At 56.2% G+C, this 26,899-nt stretch overlaps 2 protein-coding genes across 2 annotated transcripts in view; one reads left to right on the top strand and one right to left on the bottom strand.

The window, feature by feature from the left end:
- The window catches only part of Rsph14 (radial spoke head 14 homolog), a 70,340-nt gene that overhangs the window by 17,349 nt on the left and 26,092 nt on the right, over positions 1 to 26,899 (top strand). The gene's annotated exons all lie outside the window — the stretch shown is intronic.
- The window catches only part of Gnaz (G protein subunit alpha z), a 47,767-nt gene that overhangs the window by 4,082 nt on the left and 16,786 nt on the right, over positions 1 to 26,899 (bottom strand). The window contains exon 2 of the mRNA XM_055598942.1: positions 20,080 to 21,299. Within this exon, the coding sequence (XP_055454917.1) occupies positions 20,080 to 20,802 (723 nt within the window). The 5' untranslated portion in view covers positions 20,803 to 21,299. The remainder of the gene's footprint in view (positions 1 to 20,079; positions 21,300 to 26,899) is intronic.

The following is a 26,899-nucleotide window of genomic DNA, read 5'->3' as shown; positions in this document are numbered from 1 at the left end:
CGGAAGCCCCAGATCTTCCTCTATCTCAGGCTCATCCTCATACCCCAGGACCTCTCACTCCACTGCAGCTTCAAGCTCCGGTCTCCTGGTGGCCTCCTCTATCTTGTGAGGATTGCAGAGCCACACCGACCATCACTTAGCGGCCCTCTGGGAGACGATGCTCCTGTCCCCTGGGACCTACCCAGAAGAATTCAGAAACCCCTGCTATGGCACTGGCCCATAGGCTCACAGAGACACAGGGCTCCGGAGTCTTCCGAGCTAGCCGCCTCTTTCTGTTCTGCAGGGGGATTCCTGGTGTTGAGTGTGCTGTCACTGTGCAAGCACCAGAGCCCCATCAAGTAGACAGACACACCTGCCCCAGGAGACAATCAGGACGGTTGGTTAGAGGGCACAGTGTGGCCAGAGTAGCTCCAGTGCAGGGCCTGGCAAGAGAGGCGGGTACCGGGTCCCGCCCCTGCCCACAGGCGAGGGTCTCTCTGGTTGCCCATGGCTCTGTGGCAGAGGTGGGATGAAGAACAGTCACAATCAGGACCCCTGCCCGAACAGGGCTGACCAGAGGATCCCGTGGTCAGGGAGGGGTCTTGCACACGGCTCCAAAAGAGCTATGTGTGACGTGATGGTGGCGGTTCTGACCTGGTGCCCATCCCGGCCTCCTGTGCCCACTTGTGAGCCCAATGCCCTTGGACCCGGCTTCACAGTCACATCCCCACTCTGGGAGACTCACATGCTCAGTGGGCACCCTGCTGCCTCGGACAGCCGCCACCGGAGGAGCCCTGCTCTTCCAGGCTGTAACTCCAGAAGCCACACAGTGCCAGGGCGAGAAGGGGAGGGCAGCTGCTGGCCTTCTGTCTGGCCTCCGAGCCTTCCTGCTGTGGTGTTCCAGCCTCCCTGCTGCGACACTCCTCGCCAGGCCGTGTTCTGCTTTTCCTGTAGAGCATCCCTCAGGCCCCTTACTCTGGGGGGGCCTGCTGCTCACCTCCCCCAAGCCACATCTCCCCGCCCATTCTCCCATCTCCGCCCGCTTGGCTCCATGGGTCACAGCTTCTTCTGGAGGAAGTATGGTGTGGACCCTAGTCTGGATAGCAACGGCTCCACTACCCCAACACAACCTGCTCTTGTTCCATCCTGGAACCGCAGGAGCTGCAAAGCAAGCAAGCCATAGCCTGCCTGCAACGGTGGCAGCGGGGGTGGGGAGGCTTTCCTTTCACACACGAGCCAAACCCCTAGGGCGGCACCAACTCGTCAGAGCTCGGTTTATTAAAAAAAAAAGAAGAAGCAAAGCATAATATCCTCCTGTGGTAGGATAGCTCCCTTACCTTCGCCTCTCCAGCTGCCAACAGTATGGCCATAGTGGAAGTGCTGTGGTTGGCAGCTACTGCAAGGCCTTGAGGGACCCTTTCACTACGGAAACGACATCTTCTAGGAGGCCGGGGCTCATGCGAACATTCATTTATATAAACACCACAGAGCATATGATTCTGACAGAAGCCGGGGCACTGTGGGGATTTTGCTGCTTGGCGGTGAGAACCAGCGATCTGCAGCAAGCCATGTCAGCCACACTGAGGCTAGTAACAGTCCCCGGGTGATTACAGCTGCACCCGGACATTTCTGAGATGTTGACATGGCTCCGTATGTTCTCCGTTCCACGTCGCTTCTTTTTGTCCAAGGGTTGGTGCCTGCCTGCACTTGGGCTTCTTACAGGGGGGGAGGGGAGCTAAGGGCATATTCCGGAGGACCTCTGAGCACAATGGCCTGAGAATCTGAAGGTCTTCATCCCCAGAAAAGCTTCCAGGTGCCAGCACCTATGGCGGCCAACCAGGACTGGCCCCTGGAACAATCCAGGAGGCACCCAGCAGCGGGTGTGACCTTGTGTCAGGCTAGCCAATTGGTTCCCTTTCTGCACACCTGGTGACACACTTGCAGAGGTCCCTGGTTATGCATCCGAGGTCTGGGCTCATTTTGAACATCGTCCTTCCGTGGGTTCTCTGTATCCTGACCAGGTAGGCAGCATGAAATGATGGCAGACGAGAAGGTGCAAAAAGCCTCCTTTTGCCAGTCACCAAGACTGCTTGCCCGCTTCTAGGGTGAGCACAGGTAACCGTACCCCTAAAACAGAGCAGCTGAGGGCTGAGGTGGGACTAGGCAGCTCAGGCCCTGGACCCAGGCTCAGCGAACTGCTGCCAGCGAGGACTTCTGCCAACAGTGAGGATGATGTAAGTGACACAAGGTGCATGGCGGCAGCGGGCATTTAAGCTGGGCCTTTGTGGCTGAGGGGCCTAGTCACCTGTGAATGGATCTTGAGGGGGAACGTGGCCAGGGGTGTGGTGTCACACTAGCTGAATGGGGAGTGGGGAGAGAGGAGGAGAAAGGAGGAGAAAGGAAGGAAACAAACGAGGGAGGGAGGAAGAGGGGCTACCCTGCCCTAGGCTTCAGTTTTCCTCACCTGTTGATCAAATTAGTTCTCATACAGTATGGGAAGTCCAAGTCAGCCTGTGGTAGAAAAGCCCAGAGTATTTTTCATGGGATAATGGATTCAGCTTTTTATCCTACAAAGCGGGGCTGGTCCAGGTCATGAATGACCTCCATTCACCAGACTGCCAATCTTGCAGCTTAGTTAGCAGGCCTGACCTAGTCAGCGCAACAAACGGCCAGGCTTGGAGGCAGTGACGGATGGCAGTGGCCTCACAGGTCTTACCGGATCCATGCCGGTGTCCGTCACAGACTGACAGCCTGTGACAGTCCGAGGGCCTGCCTTTGTGGTGGAAGGCTTGGGAATGCCAGGGTGAGGGGCTGTCTACTGGGTGGCAGCATGGCTTGAGGGTCTTGAGTGACTGATGGACGCCACGGCCATGACCTGTCCCAGTCAGCAGTCTTGGCATAGAACAGACTTCTTTGCACTGCCCAGAGGAGTACGGAAGGGCCAGAGCCCTGACCCTCAGGCCTCAGAAGGCCCACAGGATGGAGAAGCCTGTGAAAACAGTTTGTCTCTCAGGAGAGGGGTTGGTCTTTCCGAGAAGAGAAAGATGTTTGTTCCTTCTCCAGGCAAAGCAGAACAGAAGCGTGTTGTAGCCGGCGAGCCTGCCGACAGGCTTAGAGAAGGCAAGTGCAGTGTCCTTGTCCCTGATGGCAAGGAGGCTAGTCTGATCAGCAAAGAAGGGGCTAAGGAGTTTGTGCCACCCTGGACAGTCTTTGTCAGGGACTCCTGACTTCAATTGTCCTTTTGCACTCTGCAGTCACTCAGCAAGGGCTCAGAGGTGTGAGATCCTGGCCCGCACTTGTCCCCAGGCCAGTGAGCTAGAGGCAGGAGCTCGCCTCCCCAGTGGTGATGAGCACTGCGTCCCTAAGTGGACTGGAGGTAGTGCTGACAAGAACTAGGCTCGGACCCATGCAGGAGGAGGCTGGGGCCAGCACTGCCTCCTGTGAAGAAGGGAAGGTGTTACAGAGGCCTTTTAGCCAGCCTTGGAACACCCTGTTCTGATGGAGAGCAAGCCTTGGTGCCACACAACCTGAGCAACTGGGCCACGTCCTGGTCATGTTGGCCATGATGCCTTGACCCAGGGTGCTTGCCAAGGAGTAACAGCCTGCAGGGTCTTGAGTGGCCTGAGAAGAAAGTGAAGTGGCTCCATGATACCCGTGGGCCAATCTGGGCACTGACACTTGCTCCTGGAGGCCAACAGAGGCACATGCTTCAGGGGTTGGCCCCTCTGGACCTCACCAGACCCCTCCACCAGGCTCCCAGCCTGGCCATCCTGGCTGCACTGTGTTCCCACTGTCCCACGAGCTCCGTTTCTTCTCCCTTCCGGGACCCACCCAGTTCCTGGCCTGTGCTGCTATCTTCAGAGGTGTCTTCCAGTTCCGAACGGTTCACACCCAGCCCGACCAGGGTGTTTGGCCATATCTCAGTGTCTTTCTCTTCCTCAGTCTACACTGCAAGCCTCCTGCCCGTAGGGTCAATGGTCTTGGCCATCTGGCCACGTATCTTGTTTTGGGGTTTGGATGTGGAATGTATCCCGGAGGCTCAGGTGTCTGAACGTTTGGTCTCCACCGGGTGGTGCTGTTGTCAGACCACACGGGATGGAGGAAGTGGCTCACCAGCCTACTTCCTCTTCACACCTTGCTTCCTGGCTGTGGATGCAAAGTAACCGGGTGGCCTCTGGCTCCTTGCACCATATCTTCCCCGCCTGCTGCCATATCTTCTGGGCCATGGTCCCACCATGATAGACTGTGTCTTTTGACAACTGCGAGCCAAAATAAGTTCTCCCTTAAGTTGTTTTTGCCAGAGTATTTTATTACAGCTGCAGGAGAGTGAAGCTAAGACACTGCCTGTGTCTGCCACACTCTGCGATTAGAAGCCTCTGGTTTGGCTTAGATTGGATGAGGTTAGATCGGAAACAGCCCACTGCCGCTGGGACCTGGGGCCTGAGACTTTTCAGGGTGCTATGGAGTCCCGTCAGTGATAGACTGAATCCAGCGCATGCACTGGCTCGCTGGCCTGGGGCTCTGTGACTGTACTCCCTACCTGGTGGCTGACTGGCTCTCTCCTGCTTTAGAGCTGTGGGGGAGGTTACCATCCACACCTTGGTGTCCTCAGGGAGTGAGGTGAGAAACACTGAGGGGATGCCGGCTGAAATCTAAGCAGGCACCTTAGCACCGCGTCCTGAGCAGCGGGAGCAAGCCAGGAGGCCTCGGCCCCAGATGCTTGGCTCTTTCCACAGTGCCAGCCACAGGTGCTGCCTTCCCCTGTTCCATCCTGTGTTCTCTGCGACAAGGCTCCCAGCGGGCAGAGCCCGTGTGTTACCCCAGGGCTTAGACGCCAGCTGACCCTGACAGGGACAAGGCAGGTGTGGGCATCCCCACCCACAGGGGGACAGCCAGGTACTCTGGGTACTCCAGCCATGTTCCAGTGCATGGTGGCCCCTTGGTTCTTTCCCAGCACTGGACTGCTGGGAGGTCTTAAAGGCGCTGTCACCCAGGGCCAACTGCTCCTCCCTCTGTTCAGTTTAGCATCCAGACTCTCAGCCGACGGATCGCTGTCTCCATGACAACTGGAGGGGACGCCTCCACCCTCCCGTCTCACATGGCAATAAAGACCAAAGACAGGAGGAGCTGTACATCTTAGCCCAATATAGCCCCCCGCCGGGGGCAGGAGCGGCAGGCCTTTAGGAGCTGGGGAGCTGGTTCCCCTCTGATCCCTTTGAGGGAGATCTCTTGGCTCACCCTGGCCTGAGGAACAGGGCTGGGAAGCTGCTAAGGTGGGAGGTTCCTGTGGTAACTCGCTCCTCATGGGCGCATCCAGCGGTAGGGAGGCCACTGTCCCACTCACAGCAGAAAGATGACACAGGGCCCCGCGTCCAGGGAGAGGGCTCATGAGGAGTTCCTTGAAGTATTCCTGTTTTATAGACTCAACAAACTTCTATCCCGGCCCAGCCCAACCCCCTGCACCAAGGAGAGTCCTGTTTAGACTGAGTCACCCTCAGGCTTGGTCAGGGATATCAGCCTCAGGGGAAATGGGATGTATCTGGAGACGGAGATGGCTGGGGACTCATTTCCAGTCCAATCTGGTTAGCACCCTCTCCTTCTTCCTGCAGATCTAAATGCTGCTTCAGCAGCCGGGAGAATTGGATTAGGGGGCCTTAGGATCCCCACAGCCATGGGGCCTGTCTGGAGGAGCAGAGCCGGGCTGGTGGGCACGGTGCAGGGGCAAGGGGGGGCTGGAGCTAAGGGAGGGCAGCTGCCTAGCTAATGCTTGTGCTCAGGGCTCTCTCCCTCAGGGTGGCCATTTCCAGGCGACTGTCCGACATCTCCCCTCCTCACCAGACCTGGGCCTTGCAGTTCTGTGGGTGCTCAGGGTACGATGGCAGATGGCACAACCTGGCCTGCTGTTCCGGCTCCTGGGGCCTGTTCACAGCCCCGTTCCCATCCTGTCTGCCCACCACTTGGCTCCACACACTACCTTATTTTTGTCTCTGGGATCTGTACAAGTTTCCTTGTGCAACTAGAGATGCTGCCTTCCCTTAAATCTCGGGTCCTTCCCATTCGGCTCAGTATTCCTTTTATGGGGCCGCTTCCACTAGGCCTTCACTTTTTAGGGCTCTGAGCAGCATTTGGGGAGGAGTCTGGGAGAGCAGATGCTCACCCCAGCTTGAGGGACAGACAGGAGCAACAAGCAAACTCAACTTCAGAGAACCGAGTCCTTCAGCAGAGGACAAACACACAAACTACCAGCTGTCCAGAGACAGGAAACAAATGTTGAGTGTGGCTTGCTAGGCAGTAGGTAGCACACTAGGGGCAGGTCACACTGAGGACCATGTCTGGGATAGGACAGCAGTGTGGACATGACGTCTCGGGAGTCTGTGATGTCACCAACGTCTCCGATGAGGACCCGCCTCTACCCACCTCCGAGTTTGTAACTTGTGGCATCCTCTGGGTTTCCACCTCTGGTCAACACACTTCCTGCCTCATCTGTGTGCCCACTTCACCCAGAGGCCTTCGCCATGCTGCCTTTCTGTACGCACTGTCCTTCCCCAAGGTGTGTACAGCTGGCCAGCTCTCCGAATCCCACCTCTGACATTTCCACAGGTCCTAACCTCAATCAACTGTCGCTGTTAGCACCAGTTAGACCTCATTCTTGTCAGTGTCCATGATCTGTCCATCAGTTTGTGACCAACTATCTTGGGACCTGCTCTCCTTAACTTGGGGCAAACCTCAGACATGGCAGGATGGGTGTGTGGGGGTGGGGGTGAAGGTTGGCTAGGGTAAGAGGAAGCTCGGATGCTTGGATGCCCATTCTGTATCCCTACCTTTGAGCCTGGCCTGCACATGACCGGGATTGTATCGGGGGGCCTCCTGAAATTTCTGTGAGCACACCTAGGCTGTGGTTTGGGGTGACAGGTTCCCAGAATGAGGCTTTGAAAGAGCGGGGCTGGGGCTTCCCATTCTGGAGCAGCCCTGCTTCCCAGGGACAGGTGGTCTGCGTCTTGTGATGCCACAGCTCTGCCACTCAGCGGGCTGGTCTGGAGAGGGACTAGGAAGGGGCTGGATCAGGCCTGAAATGACCACGAGCCACTGGGTCCCACATCCTGGCAGGTGGGGTCTTGGCTTTGCATTTGTGGGTCAGAGCTTTCCACTCAGCCCTGTGGGCTCTGTGTACAGACGCTCAAGACTCAGCCCCAGGTCTGTGCTCCTGCTGCTGGGTGTCCCTTGCAGCCTGCCTGTAAACCTGCATGGCCCGGCTGCCCTGCCTGGCTGTGGACTCCACCTGCAGGCAGACGGCCGTGAGCTCACAGGAGCAACCTCGTGCCAGCAGCACAGGAGGGCTAGCAGCGCAGGCGGTTACAACTTGTAGAATCAGACATTCTGGCTGTCTGGTGTTTGCCGGCCTCCCTCTCCTCAGGTCTACCCTGTCCCTTTTACTGTCACCTTCTCTTCTCCCAGCTGCCGCCTCTCCCCTGGACGGTCAGCCGTCATCCGGGCAGGAACGGGAGATTGTCCTAGTTTGCAGAGCACTTTGGGAGCAGCCCACCTGGCTGGCAGCAAATGAGATTTCTCAGGGTTGGAAGCTGGGGCAGGGGGATAATGCGACCACGTCCAGAGCTCGAGCCCTGCTTACCCATGTCCCTTCCCAGTGACGAGTACAGGGCTCACAAAACAATGCCCGACAGGCTCACCACTTCACATGGCACAGGGTGTTTGAACAAGATAAGAGGCTGGGGGTGAGGCTACAGCTCAGGCTCTACCTACAGGCACCTTCGTTAGGAACCTGCCACAAGCAGCAGGAACTGCTTCCTGCATCACGTAGCAGGTGCCTCTGGCTGCTTCCTGTTTGCCTGCACAGCGAGGGAGGGGCCGGGTGACCCTAAATGGTACCGAAGAAGCCACCCCCCCAAATCCTGCCTCATCCCCGGGCAGTGGGCAGCCAAGGATCCTCACTGGGACCTATAGGTTTGGAGGCCCCTGGCTTTGCACTCAGGGAAACCTGTGCTGAGAACCGTTTTTTCATCTGTGTAATGGGGCGGGGGACACCCCTTGATGGACGAGGGGTTCAGGCTGCATGAGCAGCGCGCTGGTCTACGACCAGAGCAGGCTCTGTGCCATGTTCTCACTGCCCTCTGTTTCTATTCAGTTCGTCCCCAGCAACCTCATGGATCTCCTTCCATGTCCTTCTGCAAGCAGAGCCCAGGGCCCATGGTGTAACCGTGAGAACTGCCCTAGGGTAATTTAGAGTCTCCAGGGTTGGATGAGGGGATCAGACTCATACTGCTGGGTCAGCCTGGACCTGGGCCATCCAGCTAGGCACAGGCGGCCCACACGACATGCCAGGATGACTGCCAGGCTACAGCCCTACCAACTCTCAGGTCCCACAGTCAGCTAGCTAGAGATGGGTACCTACAGTACCTGGGCTTTTGGTTTGTTTTTGTTTTTTACTTACTTGTCAGAGCTCTCTAGAGGCATGAGGGTAGCCATCAAACATCACCCTGGCCTCTCTACAGTAGATCCAGTACCCCGTAAGTCACCCTGTCTTGCCTTTTACTTTTTTTTTTAAACGGATCTCAGAAGCAATGATGGTCAAGTTCAGGGTCTGGCGATTCCTTCTGTCTTAACAGTTGCTGGCTCAAGTCCCAGGGGAGGCAGAGTATGGCACGGGCTGTGGGCATCATACACCCAGAGGCTGTGACTTAGGCTCCAGGTCTGGAACCGAAACTCTTGCGAGATGCTAAGCGCATTTACTCCAGGAGGGGTCCTGTTCCACCGTCCACGCCCAGGAGGCAGCAACACTGGGGGTGGAGGTGGGGGTGGAACTCCTGCCATGGCACCTGCTCAGGTTTGTGGGGTACCCTGCCCGGCAGGGAGAGCACCACCACAGCCCTAGGCTGCCTTTGCTTCTACCGACTGAGAGCCAGTCTCCTCTGGTCAGCTCTGTGCTTCTGTGATAAATCTTGCTGGCGGGAATATCAGACCCCTGCTGCCAGTCACTAGCAGGAAGTTGACCGACAGCAGGAAGCAAGCATCTTACAGGCTGGGGACTGTCAAGACAGATGCAGGCCTGTGAAGAAAACTGGCGCACAGAGCTTTCCCCTGTTTGTTCTCCAGGGGATACCTCAGGCTTACAGCTCAACACATCACCTGGACTGCTGGGCAGGTGCATGCCTTAGCAGCAGAGCCAGGCTGCCCTGCCTGCACGGGCACGAAAGCTGGGGCTCCTTTGAGAAACAAGAGATACCAGTGGGGAACATCTGCTTATGGCCAACAGGATGAGATTTCAGCAATGCTCATCCTTTATAAGAAAAGGACAGAGTGCTTAGGTCTTCATTGCCCTGGCCTGACGTCACCTGCAGGATTGTCGGTGGGGTAGGGAGGGTTGCTGTAGCAAGCTCGGCTCTGTCTAAACTCCAGCTAAGGTGACAGAACTTCTCTGAGAATGTCCGTGTGTGTTCTTTGGCAGTCTCGGAAGCCAGGTGTAAGTAACTCACTGGGTTTCCAGCAATACTAGGGCAGGGGCCCGGAGCCTGAGTGTTTGCTCCTGACTCCATTACTGTACGTGCTGAGGTGGAGGCTGCACCCTGCCCCGAATGCAGCAGCCGAAGGACAGTGAATTGGTAGGGGACCTCAACTTTAGAGCTGTCTCTTTGGAGGAACTGTCTGAGCACAGGGCAGGATGGAAGTACCAAGGACAAGGCTTCCTTCCTGTCTCTCCTAGTCACTTGCTTTAGAAGAGAGAACAAACGTCCACATCCTTGGCCGGTCGGTGATTTAGTCAACACATAGACAGAGCAGCCAGGTCATGTTTTCATTCTGACACATGGTACTGTCATCTCCAGGGATTTCCAGTAGCCGGGGCTGTCACACACACGGTGGCCAGAGACCAAGGACTCCTGCACTGTTTTGTTTTCTCTCTGGGCCTCAGTGGTTGAGAAAGGTACATGGGCCAAGGCTGAAGACTCTCTGCCTTCTGGACAGTGATCAAGGCTTGGACTTAGAGCCATGCCATGTATATATTTCAGGCTGTGACCTTCTGTGAGTATTGTAAGAACCACAAAGTTAGGCCATGAGCAGCAATCACAAAAGCAAAAGACAGATGAGAAGAGAAAGCTCCCTTCATGCAAAGTGGTTGCTCCGAGGTTCTTTGCACGTGCTAATACTCATCTAACCCAGTGTCTCCCAAGCCCTCTCAGCCTAACTAATAAAAAACCATTCTGTTCCTGGTGTGTTGACAAGGCCCTGAGCCCACACTCCAGTCCAGGCAAAGGAATCACCACGATCCAATGACAGGGCTAATGCTGACAGTAGTCTGGGATGGTCTGGACATAAGTGGTCCAAGGAAAGAGCTCCAGCAGGGCCAGTGCAGGAGATGCCACCGATGACCCTCTAAACTGTGGAAGGCGGACAGCATGGATGCCCTGCCAACAAGGCCCCAGGCCACAGCACATAGCCAGGACAGGGCCATAGGCCTGGCTGCTCATCAGGGTATGTCTTTGGCCCTGCTGAGTCCAGGCTGGGCCTCTTAGAGTCTCTTGCTCTGCTAAAAGCATGAGTTATAGCAGGCAGTGACCATGCATGGCTTTCTGTGCTGTGACTTTAAATGGTCCATGACCAGGTAAAAGCAGAGAGCCATAGTCCAGGCTTTCTGTCCACATGTTCTACAATCACCTTTCTTTCTATCAGTCACAAAGACAGGTTAAGCTTGCCAGCACTGAGGCTGCAATGGAGCTCTGGGCAGCATCCAACTCTGCCACCATGCTCTCTCCTCCTGTCCTGAGCTAGGTGAGACTCAGAGACAGTCAGGAGGGATACCTGGAACCTTCCTGGCAGGATCATCTCTCTTTGGCTTGTCTTGCTTACTGTGGGTGGGAAGCCACGTTAAGACCATGGGTTGCCTCCATACCATTTCCAGAACGTTCCCTTCGCCTAGACTGTGGCCTCACTTGAGTGGTGCCCTGAGGTTTACTTGTGTCCTCATCCCTGCCTCCTCTGAGAGGGCAGGCTCACACAAGCACAGGGTAATCCAGGTACAGATAGGAGCACAGGCAGATGAGGCTTTCGGGTTTCTGAGGTGAAGAGGGTTGACCTGTGCAGCAGGAAAACCTGCAGTTTTCCAGGCAGGGCACACAGTCCAGCACGTGTCGCTTGTGAGGGCCAGCAAGAAGAAGGCTGCTTTTATCCAGCTCTACCTATCACTCCTCAAAGGAGGCTGGTGTCCTGTCGGGAAGGGACCTACCAACGGTCATGCTCTGCCTGGGCCAAACTTCCCTGGAGGATTTGAATTTTGCTCTTTTAGAATGCTGGGTCAGGGCCTCTGGCCCACCCTGCAGATCAGGGAAAGCTTTTTCCCAGGGGCACGACAGGCCAGGAAAAGCTGTGGCCCTGGGCTTGAAAACCTCAGAACATGAGGCCCAGGGCCTTGGGCACATAGTCATTTTACGATTAATAAAACTAGATACAGTGCCATGAACTGACGAGATATTCACTATGGGGTTCGAAGAAGATGGGGTGAGGGCTCTTAATTCCTGCCTCGCCCGCATTTGTCATCTGCCCATACCTATCATTATGCCCTCACCAACAATATATGTCTCCTTTAGAGACCCAGGGAGCCTTGCAGAGGACAAAGAAAGGACGGTCCTCTGTTAGGACCGAAGCCTTTCTGCCCACCGGGGTGGCCCTAACTACCCTGACCGTTTATCACCTACTCTGCCGTCATTCAAGGCCAGTCAGGGAACTCTCCTGGGTGGCAGACCTAAAACCTTACCCTGGTCATCAGGAGCCCCTGCCCCCGAGCCTGTGAGGCCCCAGGGCTTTCCTTCACCACCTTGGGGTCTGTTCTTGTTAAGTGGGAAAATTTGTTTTCTTTGTGTGTTTTTTTTTTTTTTTTTTTTTTTTTTCAGTTCTTGGATTATACAAATCCCCTAAAACAATAATAATCTGCGCCTTAAAACCACAGACTGTTCTGATGTGTGCATAATGAGCAGGACTAATGCGATCAGGAAATTAATTACGCACTGGCCAGGGCAGCTGAGAGGACGGGAGACAGAGGCTACTTTGCCTTGGATCTCTCTGTGTGGCTCAGAGCAGGGCGTCTTTTTGAGTGTACAGCATGATCACGAGAACGGGAGTATGAAGCTGTGCCGCATCTGGCTCTGCATCACCAGATATTTGGACCGCACCTCTTGTGTGGGACTAGAACTACATGAAATGATGCCTGGGACTTGGTCCCACTTCACCATTCCTTGACCTCAGTGCAGGGGGCCATCCACAGAACTGTGCTGGCCACAGTCCCAACAGCCTCTTAGGTTCTGCCTTTGCTGGCTGCCCCAGTGGTACCCCGCAGTTCTCGGGCTGGATTCTCCGTGGTAGAGCTCAGATTGCCATTTGACCTTTGTCCCAATCTGTTCAGGCCCTGCTGCTGAGGTTTGGCCCCCCTACCCTCCTCTACAAACTGTTTCCAAGGCGGGAGGGCCCCTCCTGACTCCTCTGGCCCATGTCAGATGCTTCCAAGGGTTTCCATAGACCCTCTCACGGGGCCACTGAGAATGCTGTCTCCACGTTACTCAAGAGAGGAAGGAAGAACATGATGACTGCTATGTCCCTACATTGTGAGCTCACTGGGTTGGGGGCCTGTGAGCTTGCTGGGCTTAGGGCCTGCAATTCTAGGCGACTCCTTTCCTGGAGGATGCCTCAGGACTTGACTCTCTCTCAGATGAAAGAGGACACAGCAAGGGCCTAGCTTACAGAGAGAAATCAGAACTCAGTCCTATAGCTGTTTCTCTGTGCAGTGGAGTTCTCTCAGGTCTGTGAGAAGAGAGCAGAAGTGAGGCCATGTGAGGACTTAGCCTGGCAAATGATCCTTCTTCATCAGGATGTTGTCACTGGACGTGGCGGGTGGTCAGTGGGGCCGGGGAAAGCTCCCAGGAACTACAGAGGAAGATGCAGACAGAGCACTGCTCTGCTCTTCAAAGGCATGTAAGCGGTGACTCCCATCATTCATCACCCGGATCCTCCCACTGGGGTGTCCTGTCTGAAGGCTGTTGGTAAATAATAGCTGGTTGGGTGGGGATGGGAAATGGCACTGGTGCGTAAAGCTGGCCAATTCCTGTGATGTAATTCCTGACACCTGGCTGACCTGAAGCTATCACTGTGACGTCAGGCAGCTCGAAACTTCCTGAAGATGAACAATTCATTCTTGCAAGCCGGTGAAAGCCAGGTACAGCTGCTGGACCGGCATACAGAGAGCTGTTATGACATGCTCCCCTGCTAGGGGTGAGTACCTGGGACAGGTGCCTGCCCTACCCCCACCCCACCTTCCTTAGAATTTATCAATACCAGAAAAGCTGGGGCACAAGCCAGCTGTTTCCTGCTGTGGCATGGTCAACAGTCTCAGAGATCCAAGACCACAAGCCTTGTCTCTCTCCCTGTTCCCTAAAGGAACCTGAGAGTTATCATGGTGGAGAAGATGGGATAACAGAGTTGGCATTCTGGGGCTGTCTCCAAGGGATGGTTTCCGGTGACACAGTAGGACGTATGATCAGTTATTATGGAGGAAAAGCTGAATGACACAGTCAAGTTCACGGACGGAAAGTAGGAGTAATGAATGAAAAGGCCACGTTAAGAATACGGAGCTCTACCATGCAGCTGTTTCTGGTACGGGAGGCATGGAGGTTTACTGAGAAGCAAGGCCTAAGTCCCAGGGCCCAGGCTTGCTAAGGACCTACCAAGAGCAGGAAGCCACTGTACAAAGGGGACTAACTGAAAGGCCTTGTCTTTGGAAGCACCCAGGATGGCAGGGAAAAAGGGCTGTGAGAAGGTGCTATTGACAAGAGGTTTGTAGAAGAGATGGGAGGTCTGAGCTCAAGTATCTGAAATGCCAGTTGGCAAGCCCAAAGGCCTCATGCTAGGGTGTCCTCCATTTTCTAACCCTCTCCCTAAAGCTTAGGTGAAGCCTAGGCTCCTGGCGCCCACTGTCTGGGCAGACAGTGTGGACAGCTGAATCCTGCTCATGACTGGGCACCCACTTCATGCCGGTCCTCTCTGCTTTCCACTCCTGTGGAGTCAGGGATGTGCCACCCAGCGGCCACCAGTCCTTGAGACCTGAGTCCTGCTGCCATGCCACCCTGAAAGTTTTGAGTCCCGGTGTCTGTCACCCCAGGGTCATGCATGATCTGTGGCTGCCATAAACAGACTGCACGCGGCCCACAAGCCTCTCTGGCGTTGGGTCAGGAGGAGGCGGCAGAATGGAGACACACTCTACTGGGGATTCCTGGGGTGCTGCTACTGGCTGCCGGGGGGTTAGATGGTCATCTGAGTCTCCTATATGATGTGGGGCCGAAAGACAGGGGAGGGCTACGGCTTGGGCATGAAATATCGTACAGGCATGTGAGCTTCAAAACTCGCTCCCCAGCTGGCAGTGCTGTCTTAGGAGGCCGTGGAATCCTAGCAGGAGCTGGTGGTGAGCGGGTAGGCCCCGAAGGTGGGGTCTGCTTCTAGTTTCTGTCCGAGGCCTGTTTCAAGCACTGCAAAGAGGGGAATGAGCTGCTTTGGGGTCTCCTGCCCCCTCCACCTCCATCCTGTGACGGTGGGTTGTGCACTCTGCAACATGAGGCAAAAGAAATCTTTCCTCTCTTAAGTGACTCTGTCAGTAACAGGACACGTGACACGGACGGTCTGATGCAATTCTTCACCTGACAAACTGGCTGGCTGAGGACTTTAAGTAACCTATAAGGGCCCTTCCGATCTAGTCTGTGCAAGCTGCAAGAGGGGTTATCATACACACCTGGCGACTCCTGTTTGGGCCCCCTTCCCATGGCTAGAGGTAAACAGCCCCCTATCCAGCAGGCTGAGAGCCTGTTTTACTACAGGCACCTCGAGCACCTCTCAATACGCCCCACTCTCTCCGAGACGGGGTCTTACCCTGTAGCCTGGAACTCACCACATAGACTCACACAGCTCCATCTTCCTCTGCCTCCTGAGTGCGGGGCTTAAAGGTGTGTATGCCACCATGCCCTGCTCCATACCTAACATTTTAATAAGATGTTTAAGTAGTTTTTTTTCAGGTTAGCCTTTAACTTGGAATCCTGCTTTAGCCTCTTGAGCGCTGGACTTACAGGCTTGTGTAACTATCTTGGGTTTAAACTCCTTAAACTTTTTTTTTTGAGGGAATACAGAGATGGTCCAATGGTTAAGAGCACTTGTTATGGGGCTGGAAGAGATGGCTCAGAGGTTAAGATCACTGGCTGCTCTTCCAGAGGTCCTGAGTTCAATTCCCAGCATCTATACGGGGGCTCCCATGGTGGTGCCCTCTTCTGCTGTTCAGGCACACACGCAGGCAGAAAACTGTATACATAATAAATAATCTTTAGAGAAAACAAAAAAGAGCACTTGCTGTTCTTGCAGAGAACCCAGGTTCTGTTCCGAGCACACACCTGGCAGCTCACAACCATCTGTAACCTCAGTGCCCAGGGATCTGATCCCCACTCTCGGCCTCTGACAACACCAGGCATGCATGTGATACAAACACATACACGCAGGCAAAACACTAAAAATTTCCTGTCAGCACCCAGGCAGACCTGGAACTCAAGATAATCCTGAGAGCTGAGATCACAGGCATGAGCTACTACTACACAGGACTAAAACTCCATTAAACAGAAACTAAACAACCCCCATGTCAGTCTACACAGGAGAAGGTGTGTGGCTCTGGCAGCAGGTCCAGACTGTGGTTCAGGCCAGTCTCATAGGCTCGTCCCTTCCTTTGGGGTCACCCGAGAGGGGTCAGCACCCACAGGATCTCCCTTAGACAAGCTAAAAGGGGGTCCTTGGTCTCTAGCTCTTCCCATGCGGATTCTGGCCTGCCCTTGGCATGCTAGGTCTGACCTGTTCAGAACTGGGAACTGCGGCTGCCCTGGGAACTTAGGATACGGGGAGAGCCCTGGGCTGCCTGCCTGGGGTCTGGCTGCTACACCCTCCCCTACCTGCAGAACCTGCACCTCAGCCCGGAGGAATATTCTGCACCCGGACGGGCTCCTCGATTCTGCTGACCAGGTACCTGTCCAGTGAGCGTGAGGCCTCCCACTGGTGAGCCTCACCGCAGCTCAGCCTAACTTGTGGGGCTCAAGAGGCTGCCCTCGATCCCACATGGAAGCAAACGGGGGAACAACCCTGTCAACCATGCCTACTAGCTCTGGACAAGGGGCAGGCGTCCTTGGCAGCCTAAGGGCTTGTGAGGATTAAGGGAGCTGTGTATGCCCTTCCCCCATAGTCAAGGTGTGTGAGCAGGATTCGGCATGTGTCTGCTTGTGGTTCCCAGTCCGTCACTCCAATCAGGCCTTGTATTGGCACAGCAGGCACACGACAGGCCACTATGGGGCTTTAGAGCTCCACTTTTTAATCTGTCTCTTCTAAAGTGTCCCCCCACCATTAAGTGGCTTCCAGCATCCATTAGCTGATCTGCAAAGGGGCAGTCTGGATGGCAGGTGCCTGCTTCCTTCCACCTTCCACAGGACCAGGGGCTCCCGAGGGCTCCTGCAGGGCAGGCAGTCGAGTTCTGCCGGCTCACTAGGTCCCCACATGGCCCTGGGGTGTGTCCACCTCTGGTGGCATCCAGGAGCACACCAAACAGAGCACCAGAAGCCCACTTGGGTTTGCAGTCTCCATCTGCCTGTCAAGGCTGCCAGGAGGTTTGAGACCCAGTCAGTGTGGAGACCCATCAGTTGCTAGGGATGGCAGATCATGGACACCCGTGGGGTGGCTCCGCGCATGTGCCTGCTGCTCTGTCTCGAGGATGCCCCGGAAACCCGCACCTCCAAGGTGCTGCCCTGTGCTGGCTGCAGCCCTCCCGCCCGGAAGCCTGGAGATGCTGAAGCTCTCCTTGGCAACACGCTGACGCAGAAACCAGCGGGCGGGCTGGGGGTGGGGGTGGGGCGGTGGCTTCTTCTCCAGGCATGGGGATGGGGTGGGGTGGGGTGCTCCACCAGCCTCTGTGAGAGGAAAGAGGAGGGCCGTGGAGCAGAGCAGGGAAGGAGAGCTCTGAGGGGCTGTGTGTACAGCCCTGGCGCTGGCCCTAAACTTCATTGAGCTTTTGCAAAAGTAGTGTGATCTGTTCTTGCCTGAGTCCTTGTTGGGGCTGGATTTTTAAGGCATTCCAGGAGGAGGAGGAGGAGTGGAGGGGGGGGGGGTGGTTGGCAGCTGGTGGCAGCTCTCTCAGCATGTGGCTGGAGGGAGAGGTGAGAGGTGCTCATGGTTGGCACAGCCAGGGCAGCGGGTGGCAGAAATCACAGGAGAGTATTGTCTTTCCTCAGCGGCCTGTCTGTTTTCTATCGTCAGATATTACTGGTGGAGCATGAAAGGTCAGAACCATTTGGAATCCAGTGAATTTCCAGCTTTGCTAGGGTTTTCCGTCAAGAATTTCCTTTTCTGGTGAACAGCACTACTTCCTCAGGCCCATGGGGATGAGAAGAGAGGGGGTAGGGAAAGTGGGAAAGAGAAAGAGGGAGAGAGAAAAAAAGAGGGAGCTTGAGGGACAGGGGGAGAGGGGAAGAGAAGGAGGGAGAAGGGGTAGAGGAAGGAGAGAGGGAGAAGGGGAAATGAATGATAATGAATATGCGCATGTAGGCTCAGCCTCAACCGCCTCCCTTGAGGAGATGGCCCTGGCCAGACTCAGCCTGGTTTCGGCAAGAGGTGAGCATAGGCCTCACTGAAATCCCTGCAGAGATGGGCCTGAAGAAAGGCTAGAGATAAGAGGCCACAGAGCTCAGCTCAGTCCTCTAGGGCCTGTCCCCAGGAGCTCCTTGCTTACACATGAGCATTGATCCATCCTGTGACAAAGCCCTCAGAGAGAGTGTGCAGGCTCCGAGCTGTGGCCAGGGAAGGCATCCAGTCAAGGTTTGCCTGAGATTAGCACTGGTCCTGATGTGTGGAGGGAGAGGGATAGAGCAGGATGCCTGTGAACTGTAGGATGGACAGAGAGACACTGCTGACAGCATGAACAGAGAAGAGGATGGTGGGTAAGGGCCAGGGAGAGCCAGGAAAGCTTGGGGCTGCTTTCTGATGACAAATTCAGAGGGAAGAGCTGGTCCTGAGATGCAGGGACCAAGCCTCCTGCCTGCTGGATCCAGGTACACCTGTGGGCACAGCCTGCAAAAGGTGGGCCTGAGAGCTTGGTCCCAAGGGAATCCACCATGCTCACCCTGGAGATGGTAGGTGAGGCCATCAGAGCTGGCCTTGAGAGGCCTGTGGGAGGTCTCTTGTCAGCAGAAGTACATAGAACTATAGAGAGCTTCTGTGATTGGCAGCACACCTTCCTTTATAGCTGCCCCAAACCAACCCCAGGCACTGGGCTTTGCTTGACAACTGGTCAACCCCACACTCTGGCCTCAGTGCTGTCTCTCTCATCCGTTAGGATGATGCTTCTAGCTACAAGCATACGATGCTGGAGTTGGGGACAGCCAGAAAAGTCCGATGGGCCAGAATGCCAAGGATCACTCACTTACAGACAGACACAGCCTGGGCATGAAGCTGACCAAGGCAGCAACAGGGCCACCTACACCTACAGCTTATGACCTCATCCACTGGGAATCCCGTCAGTACTTGGCACGGTTTCCAGGGTGCTCAGATGCTGGGAGGAGAGGAAGACAGCCCTGCCTTCTGTCTCTGTGGCCACCTGAGCAGGCTACAGGCTTTCTCTATGTTCAGAGCTCTCCGTCATCCATAACTGTGGCCAGAGCCTTCAGCCTTCCACAGACAGCCTTGGAACACAGGCCCACAGTTAGAGTCCTTGGATGAACTCAAAGAATGGTCACCCCTTGCCCTAACAAGACCCAATGAAGGAAGAAGCTCCATCACTGCCATCAACCTTGGAGAACAGTGTTCCAAAGCGGAGAGGCTGGACCCGTGTCTTAGAGCACTGTGGAGGTCACGTGTCCACAGGTCTCTCTCTGGTGTCGATCCCTTCCTCTGGGCACCACGGTTCGGGCATTCACAGCCCCATTCAGGCATTCTTAGAGGACTCCCCTCCAGCTCCCATGGCGTCTGTAAGGGGCTTTATCTAGTATCCCCGCCTGGCACAGCCACTCTTCTGAGTTATAGCTCTGGCATAGACCACTACCGTTTGTGTATCAGACTCCCAGTGCTGCCGCTTCCGGGACGAGTGTAGGTAGCTTGGGCATCTAGCCTTCTGCCTCGGTCAGCTCTAGCGTGCTGGCCACCCTCTCCATGCAAAAGGCCTACGCTTGCTTCCCTGTTTCTTCAAAGCTCTCCCCCGACCCCAAGCCCTACCAGCTAACCGCCAGACCCAGGTCTCCTTCAGGTGCCTTCTCTCCTCTAATGCTCCTTGTCACACACTGGCTTTAAGTCTAGGATTCAAAGAACCTCAACAATGGCTCTACAGCGTACCCACAAAGCCCAAGGCCAGGCCCTGGATCTACCCCTTTTTAAGCCAGACCACCAGTGGACTCTTCAGGTCAAGAAGGAATTGTGGGGGAGGGGGTCGTTGTTCTCGGTGCTGGTAGGAGCTTAACGGCCTTGTTAAACTGACCTGCGGACCACCGCTACTGCCCATGCCAGGCCTTGCCTTGCACGTCCTCAGCATGTGGCACAGGCACAGCCATGCTTAGTCCCTGTTCTGAGGCCAGGAGGACAGTGGAGCCAACAAGAGTACAAGGAAGGTCCCAAATGTGCATGTGTTGCACGTCATGGCTGATAAGGGAGGGGTTGTTGGGGGGAGCTCTGTGCAGCCTGGGGGTGTTATTTGGAAGGTCTCAGAGCAGAGTCATTCTAGCTCAAAGTGATGCCCCTCAGGCTGGAGGGGTCATGGGAGGTTGAGATCTCATGGGATGCCATGGCGACCCTGCCTACTGGGGCTCTTAACTCGAAGCTCTGAAGCCTCATGTCACGCGCAAGCTCACGGCGCTCCACTGTATACTCCCCCGAGCGCAAGCGACACGCTCACCTCATCTCACGGAACTACCAAAGGCCCCCCGTCTTTTAGCGTCTGGTGCTGGGGCTCAGCAACAGATCTGGACGGAGCTTGTCTCCGCTCTCGCAAGCGAGTCCATCTGCTTCCCAGGACCAAACAGGAGAAACCTAGGCTTTACTCACCGTCTGGTTATCCTCATAGAGCTTCAGGTCATAGCCACTGAGCTCCACACAGAAGATGATGGCCGTGACGCCCTCAAAGCAGTGGATCCATTTTTTGCGCTCTGACCTCTGCCCACCCACGTCCACCATCTTGAAGGTGAGCTCCTTGAAGGTGAACTTGTTCTCCACAATGCCCGTGGTCATGTCCCGGGAGCGCAGGATGTCCTCCACTGTGGGGATGTAGTCGGGCGCCGCTATGCGCTCCAGGTCGTTCAGGTAGTAGGCCGCATTGTCTTCCAGGTGGTACTCGCTGGAGCGGCCAAAGCAGGCCTGGGCCCCGGGGTCAGCCCACAGCCGCCGCATGACCCCCAGCAGCTCTGGCGTTATCTCCCCTTTGCTCTCCGCTGGACCCGTCAGTGCAAAGAGCTGCACCGCGTCGTAAGCGCGGTCTGGGTTGTGGAAGTCGATCTTCAGGGCGGCCAGGGCCCGGATGATGCGGGTCAGGGAATCGATGGCGTTGTAGATGATGAGGGGCTTGTACTCCTTGCAGGCCTCCAGGTTGAAGCCGCCGCTGTGGATGATCTTCATCTGCTTGACGATGGTGCTCTTGCCCGAGTTGCTGGTGCCCAGCAGGAGGAGTTTGATCTCCCGGCGCTGCCTCTGGCTCTCGGAGCGCAGGTGGCGGTCAATTCTCCGGGACCGCCGCGCCGCCTCTTTCTCCTCTGAGCTTTGCCGACATCCCATGGTCCGGCCGGCGGCAGCAGGCCCGCCCCCTCCCCCAAGATGCAGAAGGCGGGACTCTCCCCCTTGCCACCAAACAGAAAGGTCACGGTGAGGGCTGGTGTGACAGGCAGACGGGAGAGGGGCAGCTGAGCAGGGGAGCGCTCAGCACTGGCTTTGGGGCAAGGCCATGTCACACGGTGATCCCTGCCCCAGCCCCTCTTCTCCTGCTGGCATGGCGCTCAGGGTGGTGGGGCAGAGACCACACCCTCCCCTCTAGTGACACTCCACCTCCCTGGTCGGCACCGTGGCCTGATTTGCCGCAGTCATTCCCTGCACTCGGCCACGGGTAGGTAGCTGTCGGCTTGCGTCTGCCCAGGCAGTGTCTGCCCAGGCTACTGCTGTCTGCTTGCTGGTTGCTGTGGCGATGATGCTTCCAGGCGCGGCTGGAGGGCCCAGCACCCCTGAGGCCCCCCTGCCTCAGGCTGCTCCAGCTCCCTGCCTCGCATCCGGCCCTTCACCTAACGAAAAAGAGAACAGTGTGAGCTTCGTCCTGGGCCCTGGAAGAGGGATCAGCCGCTGGGCCTCAGGAAACAGAACAACAGTCCATGAACTCCCAGCCCCTCAACTGCCTCAGGGTTCGCGCCCCTCCCACAGCAAAGCAAACATGTTTGGCCAATGCCTTTCACTCTGCCGATCCGAACAGAAGTGAGCTGTTCAGGGCTCCTGCCTGCTGTCTCCATGCTGGGTTCATCTCCGCCCACTGGACCCGGCCCACCTAGTCCCCCGTGAGTCTGGCTGGGACTCCACAGCACAACCCTGCCATGGGGGTCCCCTATTCCAGGATACTCGGTGCTCTCAGCCCCACTCTGCAGCCTGGCTGTGGCCCTGCCTAAAGAAGGCTGGGGAAAACTGGCTATCTCCTAACTTTCACCCCTTTAGACTCGGGGCCACCTCTGGTCTCACTGGGCCAGACACACAGACTGTGTACGGTATGTCAGGGTGGAGCTCTGTCCCTGCTGTCCCTTCCTGGGGTTGAATCAGCACACGGGGGCACCATGGGGCAAGGCGGGCGGGCAGGAGAGGTCAGGAAGGCTCTCAGAAAACCGGAAATCACCGGGTCTAGGCACGGCTGCCCTGCTCAGGTCTTACCTAGGCTCGGGCTGAATCCTTTCCAGACCCTAAGTGTTCCTAAGTGAGGAACAGCTGGACTCACAGCTGGAGCCGGTGACACCTGCTGACCACCTGGCAGAAGGTTACCTTCTGGGTACCTCTGTGACCCACTGGGTGGTTGGGGCAGGTCTCCAGCAGGAGGCTCAGATCTGCCCCTGCCCTGGGGGAGGGGCTCAGAATGGCACATCTTTTGCCCTCTATGCTCTGATCTGTCTTCGCCTGGCTATCGTGCTGCAGGGACTACATAACCCATCTAATGTTCGCTTCCCTGATGGCAGGCTCTTAGTAGAAGGCCCAAGGCAGACAAGAGTTCCTAATCTATTCAAGGGCCTCTCTCTAGCTCCACTCCTGGGGTAACCAGCACCTGAGACTCAGTCTACCCACATCAGTCTTAACACACCTGACTTGGACCTGTAGGAAATGGCAGCCCACAGCCCCCTCCATCCCCCGTACTTTGCCTCTCTCTCTCCTCGTCACACTAGGCCCGGCAATCATGCTCTAAACCAAGCCCCGGGGCCCACAGCTCTAACTTTCCCGGATGGCTGTGGCCTCTGGTCTTCTCCAGCCCCTCGGTCTACCTTCCTCCAACAGCATCTCTGAAGCCACCTCTTCCCCGGGTCCAAGTTTGATCCCGGCCCTTGCTCTCAGGGTGTAAATCTCACCCTTTACACAGCCTCTGGCTGGGTACCCTGTTGCTTCTCAGCGCCTTAGGTAATTGACTCCACGTTTCTGAGTGTATCCCTCATACTCATAGGTATCTGGGGGTTACAGATCGGGTAGCCCAGAGCCTGACACACTGCAAGCACCAGCCAGTAGCAATCACAACCCCATTGTTTCCGTCACAGGGAGCATCAGCATGGCACGGCCGATGCGTGGCACGTGTGGCGTTCCCCTGGCAGAGAGTGCTCCGTGAGCAGCAGAGCAGTGCATGGGGCACGGTGCCCCCCCCCCACCTTCCGCATCAGGTGCTAGAGTAGAGGAGATGGGAGGGAAGGTTAAAGAACTGCTCCACCTCTCTGCAGTCCCACCCCCGGGGGAAGCCAGAGACACCCCAGATGCAGAGCTGGCAGAGTAGTGATTAGATGTCACTCAAACCACCCCAAGACGTCTGAGAATGGAAGCCTCCGGGTGCACCCGCTCCGTGGTGGCACACACGCCACGCATGCGCACACAGCACGGGGCAGCACTCCTGTGTGGACAGAGCGCCGGGAGCACCTCCCGTCGGCGAGGAGCTCCAGGGAGAGTCTCTGCTGTGTGTTTGACCTCGACACCCACATTTCCCTGAGTGCACTTTGGTTTGGAAAAAGGCTTGTAACGGCACTGACTAGGCCCCATGTCTCATCACACCAGGGCTGGCCACTCCAGATCGGCCGTGAGCATGTATCGGTCCAAGGTCAAGGTGAATGGCCCCTGAGTCGTGCTGATGGCCTGACACCCCCCGCCCCCGCCAACCCAGGCGAGAAGGTATGCACCACCTTCAGCTTGCTGAGGGTGGGGTTTCCTTCCAGAAGTCTTTCCAGAGGCTACCGGTGTGTGTGTGTGTGTGGGAGCACTGGGGCCTCAACACTGCCATTTCAGCATAGGGGCAATGTCCACCCTCCAGAGGCCTGGCCGAGGATATCTCCGTTAACAGCACTTCCTGCAGCGTTTTAAAAGTCAAAGGTACGGCCAGGCCTGGCCTGCCGGCTCTCCTCTATCTGGACAGTGTTGGTGGCAAAGGCCATCCAGAAAATAATGGTCCTGCTAAATGAACCTCTCAAACTGCCCGATGCCAAGAAAAGTAAAGACCCCGGAGGAGAGGTTTCCGTCACCACACTCTCAGCACGTGGTCTGATCCGGACAGGTGACCCTGCTCTAGGGGACGTTGGGGCCATCCCCTGCCTTGGTGCAGAGCTGCATCTGAACGGAAGAGGCTGTCCATTTCCTGCAGTGGTCCTGCCACTCCCACAGTGCTGCTCCGGGGAGCCGGGCAGGCGCTGCCTGCTCCAGGACCCACTGCTCTCCTTGGCTACTCCCGTTTTGGGTGTCTCTTGCTGGAACTTCTCTGTGCTCTTTGTGGGTCAGCTCCCATGAGGGAGGGACCTCTTCTCCTCCACGCTGCTGCTACTTGGCACTGTATCTGTCTGCTCCCAACGTCCCCTGCCACGCACGTGTTTCCTTAAGATCGGCGAGGCTGTGTGGTGCAGGAGAAAGGTGTGCTTTTGGTGAACCTGAGAATAGATGGTGGTTGTGAACAGCAGGTCTGTGTGGGCAGGGCACCTAAGCGTGGCATGGTCCTCCCTTTAACTGTCCATCCTGTTCCTGCCTTGGCGGTCCCCTGCCTGGGCACTGGAGAATAAAGAGAAGCAGCCGGGCCTTTGGTCTCAAGTGGTAGGGGAAGTAGTTTCTCTGTTTACGGACATGTGATCTGAGCTTCAGGAAACACATTCCACCACCATGAGGCTGGTGGCGGGGGCAGGGGGAGAGCAGGCCTGAGGTGGAGGGGCTGCCATTTGGAAGCCTCCTGTGCTGCTGTCCAGATGCCCAGAGCCAAGGGCTGGTGAGGTGGTCCATTGGCATGGGTTGCTGGAGAGCAATGAGGGAATGAGGGGGAAACTGTGGTTAGGCAGTGAGCTCCTGCTGTGGAGACCATGTCGGGTAGCAACTGTCACAGTGAGGGCAGGTCCCCCGCCGGAGCCACCCTCTGCCAGGTCACCAGGCTACCAGATTCCTGAAGCAAATAGGCCAACAGCCCTTTCCAGACTTCTTTGTGGGGTCTGGTGACCCTGAGGCAATGTGAGTGCCAGAGCAGTGCAACTGGGGTTGGTGATGGGTGCTCAGGTCCAGCTATGATCTCTACATGGAGCCTCAGCCAGTCGACCTTCTGAGGTGGGGTTCCTGCCGCCCTTTCTCTGGGTCTACCCGGGGTCTTTGAGCTGGAGGTGGCGGCTGAGTGAGTGACCACATGTTTTGAAGTTTCCTGGCCTAGAAACTGTTCCTGTGTCCCCAGCGGTGACACCCAAAATCTACCAGCACAATGCCCTTGGGTAGGGCTAGAAATAACAGAAGTAGGAGGCAGAGGAGACGAGACGTGTGTACAAAGGTTTGGGATGTGTGGGTGTGGACAGGGGAGATGAGCCACAGTCGTGGAGCTAAAGAGAGGTCAAAGCACCTCATCAGAGATGAGAAACGTTCAAGGTGAGACGGAGGGGCATGGCAAATGAGAGGCCTAGCTGCTGTTTTGCTTTGTCCTTCAATGAAAAAAGAGAAGAAAATGATTTCAAGCTAGGTGTGCAGGTGCATGTTTGTGACCGTGACATGTAGACACGTACGTGTATGTGTTTGTGTGTTCGTGCATGTTTGTGTGTGTGTTCTGCTTAGGCATAGCTGTGTAGCTGTTCCATGTGACGGGGTAGGTGTGTGACCACGTGCAGTTTCCACACAGTACCCTGGTATCCTCAAAGCAAGGAGGCTGTGCACAGGAGGGGCCAGCTGCGGTGCCAGGGAGAAGAATGGGGCTGGGAAAACCAGCCGGAGCGGAATCTCACACTGAAGATACGATACGCTGTGGCACTGAGCTTGGAACTTGCGGTGCCTGTGGACTGAATTGGCAGAGCCCAAACCTCTAAGTCTGCTCTGGTAATAACAGAACTCAGGCCATAAGCAGAGCAGAAACAACAGTGGGGGTCGAGGAGCCAAGCTTGACTGTGAGAATGGAGCTCCTGTTAGGAGGGCAAGGTCAAAGGTGGAGTGCAGAGGGAGCAGGTCTGCAAAGGTGGGCGGTGGGCAGGGCTGGCCTCTTAGCAGGTGACAAATGACAGCATTCGTGAGCTGGAGGAGGCATACAGGCAGGCATCTAAGCAAAGGCTGAGGTATGGGGGGGAGGGGCTGGAAGGACAGCTGGAGGGATGGTCCAATGGCAAGCCAAAGCCTATAGGTCTGGATGACATCACTGGGTTAAAACAGACTGGGGAAGGTGCCTGTCTGTGGATTCAGGGTGAGAGGGCTGTGACATGGGGTTGGGGGGCTAAGTGGCAGGGGTTCTGTGAGACCAAAGCTGCACGGCAGTGATGGAATGGTGGCTGGGTGGGTCATCCCGAGGACTGTCAGGCAAAGCTGAGGGCCAGGGCCGCTAGTGGAGAGGAGACAGTGGCACACCTGGGAACAGTCAGCTCTGCCTACAGTGTGGGACCTCAGTACAGATGTGTGGGCTGTATCGGTCAGTATGGACGTGCGGACTGTATTGGATGTGTGGGCTGTATCAGCATCAGCAAATCCACCCCAGACCTCACCAGATGCACACAGCTGGAGGCGTGCAGATCACCATGGTGACTCCGCCCGTCCCAGCATTCACAGGCAGCTAGTTTTCTTTGGCCCTTCACAAGCTCCACGCTGGCCTCCATCATGCTATTGTACAGAGACGTGTCAGTGTGCAGTCCAAACCCTAACTCCGCTCAGGGATTCCTCCCTAAAAGCCCTCACTCCTGCCAGTGCCAGGCTCGGAGCTCTGAGTCCATGCCAACCGTCTCCTTTTAAGACCTTCCTTACCTGCCCGAGTCTGGAGCAGTGGTTTTCAACCTGTGGGTCTCGGCCCCTTTGGGGATTCATATATCAGATAGCCTGCACAAATCGGATATTTACACTGCAATTCATAACAGCAGCAAAATTATAGTTGTGAAGTAGCCACGGAACCGTTTTATGGCTGGGGTGACCACAACACCAGGAACTGTATTGGAGGGTCGCAGCATCGGGAAGGTGGAGGACTGCTGCTCTGGAGTCTCTGGGCTTGGTGTTTGCTCACCGTGTGACCAGCTTACCTCCCGTACATGCCGCTGCTTCCTAAATACGGCCTCTCTGTCCAGAAAAAGACACTGAGCGACAACCCCGAGCCAGGCCTGAGACAGTGCCACACAGCGTCATTTCTCCCAGGATCTTTGCGTCTTAGACGCCCTTTATACCAGTTATCTTT

Source organism: Psammomys obesus, unplaced genomic scaffold (genome assembly GCF_907164565.1).
Source record: "Psammomys obesus unplaced genomic scaffold, mPsaObe1.curated_primary_1811, whole genome shotgun sequence".
Lineage (NCBI taxonomy): Eukaryota > Metazoa > Chordata > Mammalia > Rodentia > Muridae > Psammomys > Psammomys obesus.
Note: the sequence above shows the minus strand (reverse complement) of the source record. Positions and strands in the feature narration are given on the sequence as shown.